The sequence below is a fragment of the Camellia sinensis genome, chromosome 9 (assembly GCF_055761805.1).
Source record: "Camellia sinensis isolate YWXY chromosome 9, ASM5576180v1, whole genome shotgun sequence".
NCBI classification, from domain to species: domain Eukaryota; kingdom Viridiplantae; phylum Streptophyta; class Magnoliopsida; order Ericales; family Theaceae; genus Camellia; species Camellia sinensis.
This window is the reverse complement of record NC_138969.1, coordinates 96586025-96601576: the sequence shown is the minus strand read 5'-3', so window position 1 is coordinate 96601576 and position 15552 is coordinate 96586025. Positions and strand designations below refer to the sequence as shown.

The 15552-nt window shown below is 37.0% G+C and overlaps 1 protein-coding gene across 1 annotated transcript; it reads left to right on the top strand.

Annotated features, from left to right (window-relative positions):
- The first annotated feature begins 8927 nt into the window (after positions 1–8927).
- Positions 8928–9966, top strand: LOC145799636 (uncharacterized). Its single transcript, XM_082889237.1, has 4 exons — positions 8928–9087; positions 9186–9303; positions 9385–9516; positions 9606–9966. The coding sequence occupies exons 1-4, from the start codon at positions 8928–8930 to the stop codon at positions 9964–9966; spliced, it is 771 nt and encodes a 256-aa protein (XP_082745363.1).
- Positions 9967–15552: the final 5586 nt, after the last annotated feature.

The window sequence follows — 15552 nt, the reverse complement described above, 5'->3', positions numbered from 1 at the left end:
GTGTGTGTGTGTGTGAGAGAGAGAGAGAGAGAGAGAGAGAGAATTGTAGAGAGAGAGAGGAATTTTCCAAAATTTGCTCTTCAAAAATATTTTCTCACTCCTAAGTTTTTCTAACCTTGAAACCAAGGAGGGAGGTCCTCTATATATAGAAAACCATGTGTCTATCTCCGAAATATCTGTATAGGAACAATTGGTGCAGTGTGGGAACAACTAGCAACAAATATCTGCAAAAATCTGGCTTTTTACACAAGTGGCTGGCAGACAAAAATCTACTTCCAGTCTCGACTTCAAACGGGGAATATCTCCCTTATCCAGACTCGGTTTTAGGTCATTCTTGAGTCTAAATTGAAGCCCCAGAAGTATACTTTCCAATGGTGTAACTTCACATCTAAATTCTAAGTGTGTAAAGAGATATGCCTATTTTAGTGAAGGCTACTCATTTCTGTCTTAACGGATTGATGTCCAACTTCTTCCCCAACTAGTGTTCTTCCATCCCCTCCTAGTTTCTTCAACTCCAAACCTATAAAGAAGATGTTTTTAAATATTTTTCAAAGATTTCACCTCCTTTCCATTTATTTCCACTTTGTCCTTACTCGGTTTACCGAAAAGTGTAATTTTTAATGAAATGCGAGCCCTCAGAACATCGTAGAAATATTTTCAAAAATATTTTGAAAAAAAGGGTTTTAAGGTCTAAAATAGTTTTGATCCAAAATGGGGCGTAAGGTTGGGATTTGGAAGCTCTTCTTGCTAAAGAAATAACATTTGTACAGTATAACTTTCATCATCGGGTGATCAACCTGAGGCGCCCAGGTCTTAAAGGCGATCAAAAATGGGGTGTCTACATAAACACATTTTCAAGACTTGAGGGCTTGTATGGCTTATTCAAAAACATAAAGACACTTTGAAAAACATGAGTTCTTGACCAATTTTGAAACCATTAACTCAAAAGATCATCAATTAGCAAGATTGATATCAAAACCTTCATGGATGTGGAATTTTTAACACCTCTCACCTTGAAGAACATGTTCATGCAATGGAAAACAAGCTTCATGGAAATTTTCTAAAAAATATGCTAAGCTAAAACTCTCATGCTTGTAAGGATTTCAAAACCAAAACCAAAACCAAAAATGATGAAACAAAGCATAATCTTCCATGAACATGCACCTAGCTTACTATTTATCATCTTCTTTTATAATTCCTTGCAAATTTCATGTAAATCTTTCTAACTACGTTATGAATTCAACTCTTAAGTGTATTAATTACAAGAATTAGAGGTCAATTGCTTACCTTGAACTTGAATTGATGATTTGCTAGCTAAATTCCCTTAATTCCTCTTCTTCCTACTCAATTCTATAATCACTCTCTCTCTCTCTCTCTCTCTCTCTAGAGTTTGCTTTCCCATCTCTCTTTCTCTCTCTCTCTTTAAATCTCAGCACAATAGTTGAAAAGAAAATGAGCTCAATCTCCTTTTCTTAAGTTATATATATATATATATATATAAATATGGAGATTAGATTAGATTAGGTTAATTAAGCAAGCTTAAAGCCAATTAATCACACTTTTGTCTAATTAATCATAATTTGCCTAATTGATTATTTCTAATTACATTTAATCTGACTCAAATTTTTAATTAAATTCCCTTAAGGTTCTAAATATTAAATTAAGCTAATTAAGCTCGTCAATTTTAGTTTCCCAAATCATTTAAGCTTTCCATTTCTAATTCAATAATCACGATTTTCTAAATCCTAACAATGTATAAAATACAAATCAAACAATTTAAACACATTATGCAAATCACATTCAAAATCATATAATCAAATAAATGCAATGATGATATGCAAGATGGGGTTGTCACAACAACAAAAAAAGAGAAAGATAGCAAATGATCACCTGAGGGATTCCATGAAACAACCACAAATACCCATTAGGATTGAATCACATGAACCAAAACACTTGGATGATGAAAAAAATATAAGACAATTGCATGAAAGTAAAGAGAAGTTATACTACCATTCCATGGATGAATGGCAAAGCCCTCCACATCGCAAAGCTAAGAGAATTACATGAAAGAAGAGTTCTATGGAAGTAAAAAAGAGAGATTACACTACAAATCTTTGGGTGGGTGTCAAAGCCCTCCATATCCCAAGGAAAATCACATGCTAGAGCAACCAAAACTATAGAAAAGAAGAGAAATGAGAGATAAAAAGATGAGAAAAGCTTCAAAGTTTACCTTTCAAAGGAAGGAATAGCTTTTGATTATCAAGTGCCATTCCTAACACCCTCAAGGTTCTTAGAGGTGCCTTGAACCCTTAGCAACATGCTCCAATATCAAGCTTTAATGGTGTTTGAGCTATGTATGAATCAAGAGAGAGCTGGAAAAGGTGAAAGGCTCTTAGTTGAAGTGGTGTGATTGCCAAGACAAGTGATATGGAGCTTTAGCTTCTCAAAAACAACTCTCCTCCTTGCAAATGAATCCAAGAGGTGGTATTTATAGAAGTTTGGAAAAAAATACCTGAAAAGGTGGACAGATGGCCCTTTACACATGCATTGGAGCAGACTTTCCCGAAAATACTCTGTTTCCCAGAGAAAATAGTCTACCGACACATATTTCATCTGGCCAACCACTTTTCATCTGGCTGTAGATTTTATGTATGGCCAAATGAGAAAGTGTATGGCCAGACCAAATTTTGTATGACCATACTATTTTAAAGGGAAAATATGGTTTTTCTAGAGAATTACCCTCATTTCCACTGGTCTCCACTCTGTCCTTTCTCAATTTACTAAAAAAGGTTTAACACTTCAAATTTGAAATGCGAGCTTCAGAATAATGTAGAGATGTTTGGAACTACACAACCAAAGCATTTTTGAAAAGGGTTTTGAATAGGTCTAAAGTAGTTTGGCCAAAACATGTGTGAGATTGGGGTTAAAGCTTAAACCTGACTCTCTTGCTAAAAAATTTGTAAGGTAGCACATTCTAACTTTCATCATTAAGAGTTTGGAAGACAGCGCCTAAGTCTTAATGTCGGTCAAAATGGGATGTCTACAGTTGCCATATATTTGCACTCAAGCTTGGTTAATGGGATATATGCTTGGTATCTAGTTTGTATGTGAATATGGTTATGCTACACCTTTTTTATCATTTTGACAATCCTAGTTTCGTTATGTCTTAGGTTGATGGTGCATGAGTTAGATATTTTTGGATTATTCATGATCTGAGAAATATGAGTTCATTGCGGTATCATTATGTGATAACCCCGTCACGTATTATGTCTTTAACCCTTTAATTTTGCATGTGCTTAATGTGAATTTGAATGCTAGTTATATGTTTAATGTGATTTTAGATTCATATCTGTCAACCGTAAGAATATCTATTGAGATTTCTATTATAATCTAAAATTGAAAGCCTTCATGGCGTTAGAAATCAGAATTGATTAACCGTAAGAATATCTATTGAGATTTCTATTATAATCTAAAATTGAAAGCCTTCATGGCGTTAGAAATCAGAATTGATTAATTTGTTGTGAATGGAATAATTTTTAGAGCCTTATGAGAGATTTGTTTAAAATTTGATTTAGTTCAGAAAAATTAAGTTCTAATTAAACAAACTTAAGTCTTAATTAGTGCTTAAACATTAATTAGCTTTCAAATCTAATTCACATGTATATATATGTTAAGTTAATGCCTAAACACATGGGGTGAGCTCAAATTCTGCTGAAGTATAGTTCTAGAGAGAGAGAGAGTGAGACTATTCTAGAGAGAGAGAGAGGCAAGAAGGCTTTGAAAATTGCTAGGAGATTGAGGAATTAAGAAGAAGAACTCAAGATTTTGCTAGAACAAGTCTAATTCAAGGCTCTAGGTAAGCTTTTGAACCTTAATTTGTGAAATTGAGTCATCAAAGATGTGAATTCAATAGGATTATATGATTAACTACAAGAAATGAGCTAAAGATGATGAATTTAGAGTTTAATTATACATGCATGCATCAACATGAGATGTTTTATCATTTTGAGTACATGTTTGTCATCCATGTTTGGAATTAAAGGTTGAATTAGGCATGCATCCTTAATTCATAGAATTTTTGGAGTTGAATTTCAAGTTTTGAAGAATTAGGAAACAATTTTATACATGCATAGAAGTTTTGGTTTCAAATTTGGCAATTCATGATACTTTTGAGCTCATGGTTTCAAATTAAGCTCATACATATGTACTTCTATGCATTTTCAAAGGTTTGATCCCAACATGCAAGCTTTTGCACTTTAAACACATGATTTGAAGTTCAAACTCTGTTCTAAAAATTTCAAAATTTTGCCTCACTACTCGAGCGAACAATCTGTCGCTTGAGTGCACATTTCATGCATCGAGTATTTTTTCAGACATTTGCAGTTGGCTCGAGCGACCAAGTCATTGCTCGAGCAATCGCCTTTTATTTTGCACCTTATCTCAATCGACCATCCAACCTAGATTCGGACCATCTAATACTTTTGTAGACCATGTGGTCCGTTTGAGCTCATGCGACCAATGTTACGCTAGAGCGAAGTGTCTTGTTTTAGCATATTTAGAAAGTTATGTCTTACTCATTTTGACATTTTCATCCCTTTCTAAACATTATTATGCATGAATTGAGCCTTCTAAATGAATCTATGTGTTAAAATGAGACTTCAAAGAATTGAATAAGTTAAAGAACAATTCAATTAGGCAATGTAATTCAATGTGTGTATGTTTATGAATTGTGTAGGACCATCTGCAAGGATGTGTCAACAACCAAATCATTGTGAGTAATATCTTAATAAAGATATTTTCTTATATACTCTATTTTCTGAATATCCTAATGTGGTGAGTTTTCCGAACTTATGATTTTGCAAGTGTGAATGAGTTTCTATCTATCCTATCAACATGATATCTGTAAATGTGATTAATGTGACACGAATGTGTATGATGGACCTAAGGTCATTCTGTATATCTAATTTGGACCCAAGGTCATTCAGTATATTTGACAAGATGGACCCAAGGTTTTTTTTGAATATCTTATACGTTTGATTATCCGTTATGAGTTGACCGAATGGTCATATTATGCAGTTGTAAATGATTGGACCTGAGGTCGTTTTGTCATATGTTGGATCTAAGGTCGTTCTATCATACTTTGGATCCGAGGTCGTTCTGTCATAAATTGAACCCAAGGTCGTTCTGTTATGATACGAAACTATTACGAGAATGATTTTGTTTAATATTAGAACTCATTCATATAACCTCTCTACTCTAATGTTATTCACTAGGTGTTAGCTCACTCTATTATTTAGATGTATGTATATGAGAAGTGGGATGCCCAGCCTTAGTGAAATTCAGTGTTTACTAAACTTTTGTGGAGTCTATCAAGGAGAGCCTCCAGAGCGAGGCTCTTGTTTTCTTTTGTTGGCCGTGTACGGTCATGGTTGTATTTAAGTTTTGAGTTGTATGAAAATGATCTTGTGAATGGTCTTAGACTTGTAATATCTTTTGTATACGGCTGGATGTGAGTTATTAACTAAATGAGATGTACATGATATGCTATATATGTTGAGCTCATTGGACAAAATTTGTTTGTTTGCTTCAGCTTATGGACTCCTAATTATTAAATATGTTTGTATTTTTTCTGAGGCCGTAGATAATCTTATGATTACTAGCTAGTTATGATTCAAACATCTAGAGATGAGTTCAGGTCGCGATAGTGTTGTATTAAGGCATGATTTAATAACTCACACACTTGTCCAAGTGAACCATAAGGTGTCTACAAAGTACTTAAGGTACATATATCTGATAGGTATCTGTTATGTGCATTGAGAACATATCAATATATTGAATATGAATTGTTGTGCCTATGTGTATATGTCAAATTCCTATGTTTATTATAATGCAAAGATAATGGTAAGAATAAGGGTTGTTGAGATAGAAGAGACGACTACTGCTCGACTAGACAGAATGGAAACAATGATCCATGATATGTTTGAGGCATTAAGGCAACAACAGCAGCAACCACTCCCATCTCTGCCAATGCCAGTACCGCCTATGTAAGATCCTCAGGTTGATGACCATACAATTGCCCTCACTAAAGAATTTAAGAAAATGAAACCACCGTTGTTCCATAGAGGAGTAGACCCACTAAAAGCTGAAGCTTGGGTCCTTGGAATCTAGAAATTATTTGTGGTATTTCTATGTGCCGAGGCACAATAGGTTCAGTTGGTCGCATTCACTCTAGAGGATGAGGCAAGAAGATGATGGATGTTAATCCAAGAAGAAAATAAGGTGATTAATTGGGCACAATTTCTTGAACTATGGGAAATATTTTTTGCAGCCATGATCGAAAAGTGTCCGAGTTTGAGGAACTCAAGCAGGGTAACATGACAGTACCCGAGTATGTAGCAAAGTTCACAGAGTTGGCTAGATTTGCACCGTACATGGATGATACTGATTATGAAAAGGCAAGAAAGTTTGAGGAAAGACTTCGGAATGTGATTTTAGAGAAAGTAAATGTCCTAAAATCACCAAAGTACATGGATGTTCTTAATAGAGCTTTAATGTCTGAGGCAAATTTGGCATCCCATAACCGACCATTTAAATGGAGAGGGAAGAGGCATGGTTCTTATTCAAATAAAGAATCATCATTTTTGAAGAAACAAAATCTGAGAACATCTAGTGCCTCCAATTCAATAAGAGATTCTGCACCAATCCATAATGAGTGTGGCAAAAAACACTGCGGTGTTTTCTATCGTACTTTCGGGACGTGTTTCCGATGTGGTAGGACGGGACATATGGTCAGAGATTGTCCCTAAAATGATCAAAGAAGTGGAAGACTAGCTACTAGTTCGACTGGGTCTGTTCCAATGCCAAGAAACACCACAAGGCCTACTGCTACGAGAGACACACTAAGGCAATGAAGAGTTTTCGCACTTGTCCAAGGTGATACACAAAATACCGAAGTCGTTGTCTCAAGTACCCTTTCTATTTGCAACCAAGATACTTTTGTGCTAATTGATTTGGGTTCGACATATTCCTTTGTATCTGTTGCATTTGCATCTAGACTGAATAGACCCATGGAATCATTACCATATCTGTTGTGTGTATCTGCTCCATCCAAGGAATTTGTTTTGTGGTCATTTGTATATCGTGCTTGTGAAATACGTGTTGGAAATGCTACATTATTTGTAGATTTGCTACCTCTTGACATTAGACATTTTGATGTGATTTTGGAAATGGGCTAGTTATCTAAATATTGTGCTACCATTGACTGTGTAAAGAAACGGGCTTTGTTTAGACCTCCGAGACATGATGAATTTGTATTTGTGGGTAATGGTGTAGTACCCCCGCATTACTTAATTTCGGTAATGAAAGCATGGAAGTTACTTAAGAAGGGATGCCAAGGTTATCTGTGTATTATTTTGACTAATCAATCCATGAATGTTATGTTAGATAACATTTCTGTCATTAGAGAATTTCTGGATGTATTTCCAAAGGAATTGCCAAGAGAATTAGTTGACAGGGAAATTGAGTTTACTATTGAAATCATGTCGGGTACTCAAACCATTTCGAAGACTTCATATAGAATGTCAACTATTGAGATGAAAGAATTGATAGAGCAGTTACAGGATTTGCTTGACAAGGGTTTTATCCAACCGAGTACTTTACCTTGGGGTGCATCAGTTTTATTTGTGAAGAAGAAAGATGGAACATTATGCTTGTGTATCAATTACCAGGAGTTAAATAAGGTAACGATAAAGAATAAATACCCTTTGGCTCGTATTGATGACTTGTTTGATCAATTTAGGGTTCACATGTGTTTTCAAAGATCGATTTGAGATTCAGGTACCATCAATTGAAAGTGAAAGCTGAAGATGTAGAGAAAACTGCATTTCAAACAAGGTATGGGCATTATGAATTTCTGGTTATGCCATTTGGGGTTACAAATGCACCCACTACATTTATGGACCTATTTAAATCCTACTACGACGAATTTGTAGTTGTTTTTATAGATGATATCTTAATTTATTAGAGAAATAGAAGAGAACACGAACATTATTGAGAACAATTTTGCAAACACTTAGGGAGAAGAAATTATATGCAAAATTCAAGAAATGTGAATTTTGGTTAGATGAAGTTGTGTTTCTAAGACATGTGATCAACATGGATGAAATTTCATTAGACCCGCAAAAGATTGAGGTAATTGTGAACTGGCCTACACCGACAAATGTGACAGAAGTCCAAAGCTTCATGGGATTGCTGGGTATTATAGGAGGTTTGTAAAAGATTTTTCAATGATAGTTGTACCACTTACCCAACTTACTCAAAAGGGACGACCGTTTGAATGGACCAATGAAAAAGAGTGTGCATTTCATGAACTGAAAACAAGGGTGACTGCAGCACCAGTTTTAACCTTACCCTCAAGTCTGGAGAATTTTGTGATATATAGTGATGCTTCGTACAAAGGTTTGGGTTGTATTTAAATGGAAGAGTAATAACAATTGAATTCTCATGAGAAAAATTACCCAACTCACAACTTGGAATTGGCCACTGTTGTGTTTGCTTTGAAGATTTGGCATCACTATTTGTATGGAGTAAAGGTGAAGTCTATACCGACCACAAGAGTCTGAATTACTTTTTCACTCAAAAAAGAACTAAATATGCAACAGAGGAGGTGGTTAGAATTAATTAAAGAGTATGATCTCTAGATTTAATATCATTCAGGTCAAGCTAACACCATGGCCAATGCTTCGAGTAGAAATTCAACAGGAAATTTGGCATATTTGATCAGCGAACAGATGGAGTTATTGAAAGATTTAGAGAAATTCAAGATTAAAGTGGTGTTTCACGAACAAGGTGAAATGATAACCGCCATTTCATCTCAACTGACAATCACTGATGAGATTAAGCAAAAGCAAATGTAGGATGAATTCCTCATGAAAGCGATTGATGAATCTGAATCGAATTCGAAACCCAGGTTCAATGTTGAGAATGAAGCATTGAAGTTTCAAGGGAGATTGTGCATTCCAAATGTTTTTGATTTGAAGAAGAAAATCTTAGAAGAGGCTCACAAGTCAAAGTTTGCAATGCATTCGGGCAAGAATAAAATGTATCAGGACTTGAAACAAAGTTTTTGGTGACCTAATATGAAAAAGGAAATTGCAGAGTATGTATCTAAATGCCTTTAATGTCAGCAACTCAAAGTCGAACATCAAAAACTGGCAGGGCTACTTCAACCCCTCCCTATTCCAAAATGGAAGCGAGAGCACATAACCATGGACTTCATTATTGGTCTACCTCAGACACTGAGAGGTATGAATTCTATCTGGGTTATTGTGGATAGGTTAACTAAATCTACACATTTTCTATAAGGACTAGTTATGGTGCTTATAGATTGGCTACAATTTACATTGATGAAATTGTTTGTTTATATGGAGTACCGGTATCCATTGTTTCGGATAGAGATTCAAAATTTGTGTCTAGATTTTGGAAAAGTCTTCAAAGAGCATTGGGAATGGAATTGAGGTTTAGTACCATATTCAATCCACAAACCGATGGACAATCAGAAAGAACTATTTAGACCTTAGAGGATATGCTCCAAATGTGTGCTTTAGATTTTCAGGAAAGTTGGGCAACTACTTACCATTGGTGGAATTTGTGGACAACAACACTTTCCATTCTAGTATTGGCATGTCACCGTGGGAAGCCTTGTATGGAAGAAAATGTATATCTCCAATTTGTTGGACTGAAGTTGGGCATAGGGTTTTACTTGGTCCCAAATTTGTGCAAACAACTACCGAGAAGATTAAAGTCATCCAGCAAAGGCTCAAAACAGCACAAAATGTGGATCACAGAAGAAGGGCTCTTGTGTATGAATTTGGTGATCATGTGTTCATTCGTGTGATTCCAATGAAGGGTCGATTGAGATTTTGCAAGAAAGGAAAATTATCACCTCAATATATTGGGTCGTTTTAGATTCTGGAGAGGCTTGGTCTGGTTGCATACCGAGTTGCTCTACCTCCAGGGATAGAACAAATACATAATGTGTTTCACGTATCGATCTTGAGGGTTTATCTTCCATTCCATGTTATTGATTATCACCGAATAGCTCTCGACGAGAATATGAAGTATGAGGAGAAATTGATTCAGATTATTAACCGACAAATGAAACAATTGCAGAATACAAGGAACATTATGGCATGGAAGCGACTTGAGAGAAAGAAGTAGTAAGATTGTGTGGAGTGATTGGTGCACTTCATCAGAGTTGTTTTGACCTTATCGGTCTTGGTGTACATAGTGTGAAATGTTGGTGTATGTGTTGACTTGAGGGGGTGTGTTGTATTTTAATTTCAGAAGTCTATTTTGGACTCAAATATGAAGTGAATATGTGCATGCCACATAGGCATATGTATGATGGGTGAATTGAGAACCATAGTACTGTAGGTTAACTTTGAGGAATCTGGAGTGATTCAATGAGCATGTGAGGTTGTGTATGAAACTCCATTTTGGAGTTAGTGAGGTTGGACAAGGTGTTGGTATTGATGTTGGGTTTTATGAAGTTAAGTGGTATGTTAGTGTCGATGTTGGGTTATATAAAGTTAAGTGGTATGTCTGTGTTTGGAGAGTGGTGCGGGATAGTGGTGTTGGATAGTTGATTAGGTAGCATTGGGTTAGTTGACATATAGCCACCTCATAAATAGGTTGGAATTGAGGGTTATGTAATTGAACGTCATCTTGGTGTGGCATGTAAGTCCTGTATGGACAATTGGGAAGTTGTTTTGAGTTTATGGTAACTGGTTTGGGGTTATGGTTGGAAACTTTGGTCTTTTGCTGTGCTTTTGCGTCATTATGTGATTGGTGGGTGTGAAATTTCTTTCTCTTGTGTTATTGTGTTGTTGTCATTTCAGAATTTTTCCAGGGATTCTTATCGTGGAAATTGGGGTTGATTTTGTGGCGTTGCCACAGGTGTGATGGATTATATTGGGTGACTATGTTGTGATTCACCGGAGGAACGCTAAGGAAATGATTTTGAGGAAAACAAAAAAAATTCTTTTGGTGTTGTGGCCTTCAGTAGTTTTCTTGAACTAAAACGGTTTTGGTTTGAAATGTAAGTTTTTGGTTTAATAAAAAGCTGAATCCAACAAATCAAAATAAATAAATGAAACTGATTTTGGTGTTATCAGTAACACTTGTGGTTTCAAAAAAATAGTTTGGAAATCCCTGAGTTTTGTTGTGGATGTTTGAAAATGTATTTGGGTTATGACGGTGCGAGTTTGAATACCTTTTGGGAAAACAAAGTGTTTTGAAACAAATGGGGAAAATAAGGAATTTTCTTTAACCTGAATGGGGTATCTTATATCTTGTATTGGGAGTCGTGTTTTGACCTTGCCTGAGTTGCTAGTTACATGTTGTATGTTTATTTTTGCATGGGCTTGAAATTGTCGAGCATTGGTGTGCCGTAACGTTGTTAGGTTAATTGTATTCTATTTTATGTTCTTATGCTACGAGAGGGTTGATTGGGAGCTTTATGTATGAGTAGTTTTCTTATTCTCCATATCCGAGTGTTGAGCACTCGGTAGCAATTTGGGTATTATCGGTGGTTGAGACGTAGATGATGTCTTAGGGTCCGAGGAGTTGTTATTGTGGTTATGGTGGTGTTGGTTGTTGTTTATTGTCTCATAGACCACAGTGAGTTATGTGGATCGAAGACACATCCGTGAGGTTTTCTTACCATCCTTGGTGTTCGGGTGTCTTTGGGGCCCCGAGGTGTTGGATCGGGATTCGGGAACTTATTCCAATGGATCTAAGCGTGAGGTGATGTTGTCTTTACCTATATCGTTGGGTGGCCTTTTTGGTTTTTTGTGTTTCTCCAATTTCGGGGATGAAATTCCCTAAGGTGGGGAGGTTGTAATGCTTGTATCATTTAAGCTTTTGGAGGGTGTATTTAATTACTTTATTTTCATTTTGGGAGTCTTTGGAGTTGTTGTATCTTAGTTTTGGAAGAGTACAATTCGATTTAGACTTGCTGGGATTATTCGTTCGCGCTTGTTTTCGATGAAAAGTTCTTTGGGAACTTGGAAATTCTGTTCTGGTGTCGACACTAGCCTTCTTAGGGGTCGACACCATCTTATTGCCTTACTCTTGGTGTCTCTGCTAGTTTATAGGATCGACACCATAGGTTCTAGGGTTGACCATTGTTTGCTGCTGTGTCCTGGGCTTTGTTACTAGTTTATAGGGTCGACACCACTACTTGGGAGGTCTGCTGCACACATTAATGTCTGCTGCACACATTAGTGTCTTAGCATTTTCTTCTTGAGGGTTGACACCACTGCTTGGGAGGTTGACCCCTGTAAGTTATTTCCAGATTTTTACGCTCGGTTTTAAGCCCTACTTTTTGGGAGTTTTGACTTATTCTTTTCTTTGACTTTAGGGCTATTATTCCACCACTATAAATAGACTCGAAACACACTTTTCTCACTCACTTTTTTTCTTTTCTCTCTCTCTCTCTCTACCCTCTTTAAACTGTGAATCTCTCTCTCTTTCTTTCTCTCTCTCTCTCTCTCTTAGAAACTCAACTTTTCTTATATAGATCTCTAGATCTGCTTGGTTAGAGACATCTTTTCACCTTGGTCATTTGAGAAAGGTTGTAAACTTCATCAAGGGCTTTCTTTTGATCCGAGAGTTTCGTGTTTCATCAATTTTGAGTTTTTGCGAGTTCTCTTCTTTGCTTTAAGAGGTAGGGTGTATTTCTCAAACTCAGTATGAATTTGGTAGTGTATTTGTGATATATTTCGATATATAGATCTTGTTGATATTGGGTTGAGTTTGGAAAATTGTTTTGGTTCGTTCTAAATGGGTTGTTGAGCTATGGTATAGCTACTAAATCTATTTTCCATATACAAAGTGCATATGAGTTTTATAAAGGTAAAAAAGGCCCCAATTTGGGAAAAAACCCCAAATGATAAATTATTGGGAATTGGTTGGATTTCTGGAAAGAAGGTTTGATTGGAAAAGTATTATGAGATTTGATTTTTGTTTTTTTTTTTGGAAATGTTTTGGGATTGTGTATTTGAATTATTGTTTTTTATTTATTACTTTAGAGATAACTGTTTTGCCTATCGGTGGGGGATAGCATTACCGTATGTTAGAAATTGTATGTGGATTACGCAATTTGAATTCATTCATATCATGGAACTTGTAATGGATTTTTTTTTTTTTTTTTTGAGATTTGAAACCGTTTGTTTGGAAGGAGGTTTTGGAAAGTCTTGTATTTTGTTTTGGAACATTTGCATTGTTTTGGAAAAACAATATTTTGAATCACAAGTATTGTGCTATTGGAAAAATGTAAATAAAGTGGTAAAGCTATAAGGGGGTGTTAGAGTAGAATTAAGTGGGCATGTGTGTTAGTGGTGGCCAAATAAAAAAGCTACAATTTGGAGCCAATTGCAAGTCGACTCTTACCAGCTGACTAATTGTGGCCCACCTCGGCCGCGTAAACTTACTTTTATAGTCGAGTATGTTGGGGATCATACAGCATAAATGAGGGCCCAGCTGTAAGGGCAGGGATTCCATAAATCAGAAGGTGGGCCCCAGAAGAATATTATAAAAGGAGGAACATCAGCCAGAAGGAAGGTATAGGAACAGAGAATAAGATAACTTAAAATAGAAGTAAGCTTGAGAGAATACTAACTTGCCCATCGGAGTGTTCATTCCTTTCAGGTAGCTTCCAAAGGATCAAAGAATGTCTACCAGGATTAGAGAGTATTTCCAAACCACTTCTCCACAATTGGCACCGCCTGTGGGAATACTCAAGTGCATCGATGGCAGGTGTAACAGATGATCTTTCGGTAGTTGCTGATGATGTTATGCCAAGAGATGATATCACTCCAACAAACATGCTTGGACCGGAGAATATCATCGCGCGACGGGCCCTGAACTTCAATCCAGTAGCTTAAACCTCACCCTCAACTTTTGTGCAAGAGACTATACAGACGATCATAGATCAAGCAAAGAAAAATGAACAATGTTTGGAAGATATGATGGCTGAGAATGAGCGCTTGCGTAAGGAATTGGTCCTGGAGCTAGCCTAATCCCAATGGGCCGCACGCCATGACCGGGGTCGATCCCCAGAAAAGAAGGATGATCGACGACGTCGACTTCGAAAACATGATAATGGCAATGATTTTGACTCACCATCCCAAGAACCCAGAAAGAAGGGACGAGTTGATGTATCCAGCTCATCCAAAAGAAGTCCATATGTACAGCATAGGTAAGGGAAAGGCAGTGATGATTCGGATCAAGAAGACAGGCACGACCCTTCATACAATGCATTGCAAGGGTCGTACTACTTAAAAAGTTCGAAGTAGTGACGTTCACCCTATATGACAGAAAATCAAATCCCACTGACCATATTCGTCATTATAAACAAGCAATGACATTGAATGCTGATGATGAAGCCCTTATGTGTCGAATGTTTCCAAGTAGCCTGGGACCATTAGCCATCAGATGGTACTGTAAAGTAGAGTCGGCGTCAATAAGAAGCTTTCATCAACTCCAAAAATCTTTCAGGGCAAGATTCATCACCAATGAAGTTTAGCCAAAGCAAGCCAACTCTCTTTGGGCAATGCAAATTAAACTAGAACCGACCCTCCGTGAGTATTTGGTGCGTTATTGGGAATGTTTCAACCCAGTGGATGATGGCTACAATGATTCTATGGCCATTACCGCCTTTAAGATGGGATTACATCATGATAGTCCTCTCTGCAGTTCATTGACCAGACATCCTCCCAAAATAGTTTGGGCGCTAATAAAGAAAGTTGAAGAATACTGTAAAGTGGAAAACGATGCCCTGAGCGTCAAGCCCAGACAGAAAATTGTTAAGTCGGCTCCATCTGGTCTAGTTCAGCCGATAAGTGTCATGCCATCATGGAGCCCTAAACCTCAGACTCAAGATAAACGAGATAAAAGGTGTGATTCGCGTTGTTCAAGCGATTAGTGTTCACATCGTTTAAATGAACAATATCAAGTTTATAGTAGGCACGAAGACGTTCGGACAAGAAATACACGGAATTGGCAGAGCCGATCAGTAAGATCCTGTCCAAAGTCCAACATCTTCCGTTCTTTAAATGGCCGTCCAAGATGATGGGGCCTCCTAATACAAGGAGAAGGGACAAGCGGTGCAAATATCATAATTACCATGGCCACGATACTAACAACTGCTATGCACTAAAGGACCACCTAGAGGAATTGGTACAAGATGGTCGGCTGGCGCAACATGTCTGAAAGAACAGTCCATCGAACACGGTAGCCCTACGGCCAGATTCACCTCCACTTGGTGTAATTCATATGATATACAGCCTATCGTCATTAGCCGAGGTACATACAATTCAGTTGCAACCTAGCCTAACTATGCCAATCACACCAGCCAAACGGCCCCATGAAACTGTGAGGATTAGCTTCGATGACACCGACCTAGATGTAGTAAACTCGGCTTTACTGATTCGAATTTGTTGCCGGCCGATTACCTATTGTTCGGCTTCAATGCCAACCCTGAGTATCCCT

What these genes read in the sequence shown, in the direction of transcription:
- LOC145799636 (XM_082889237.1), top strand. Translation starts at nt 8,928, where the DNA reads ATGAAAGCGATTGATGAATCTGAATCGAATTCGAAACCCAGGTTCAAT. An exon ending in AAAGTTTGCAATGCATTCGG is followed by an intron (nt 9,088 to 9,185) that starts GCAAGAATAAAA and finishes CTTTAATGTCAG; the next exon opens with CAACTCAAAGTCGAACATCA. An exon ending in GCATTGGGAATGGAATTGAG is followed by an intron (nt 9,517 to 9,605) that starts GTTTAGTACCAT and finishes TGTGTGCTTTAG; the next exon opens with ATTTTCAGGAAAGTTGGGCA.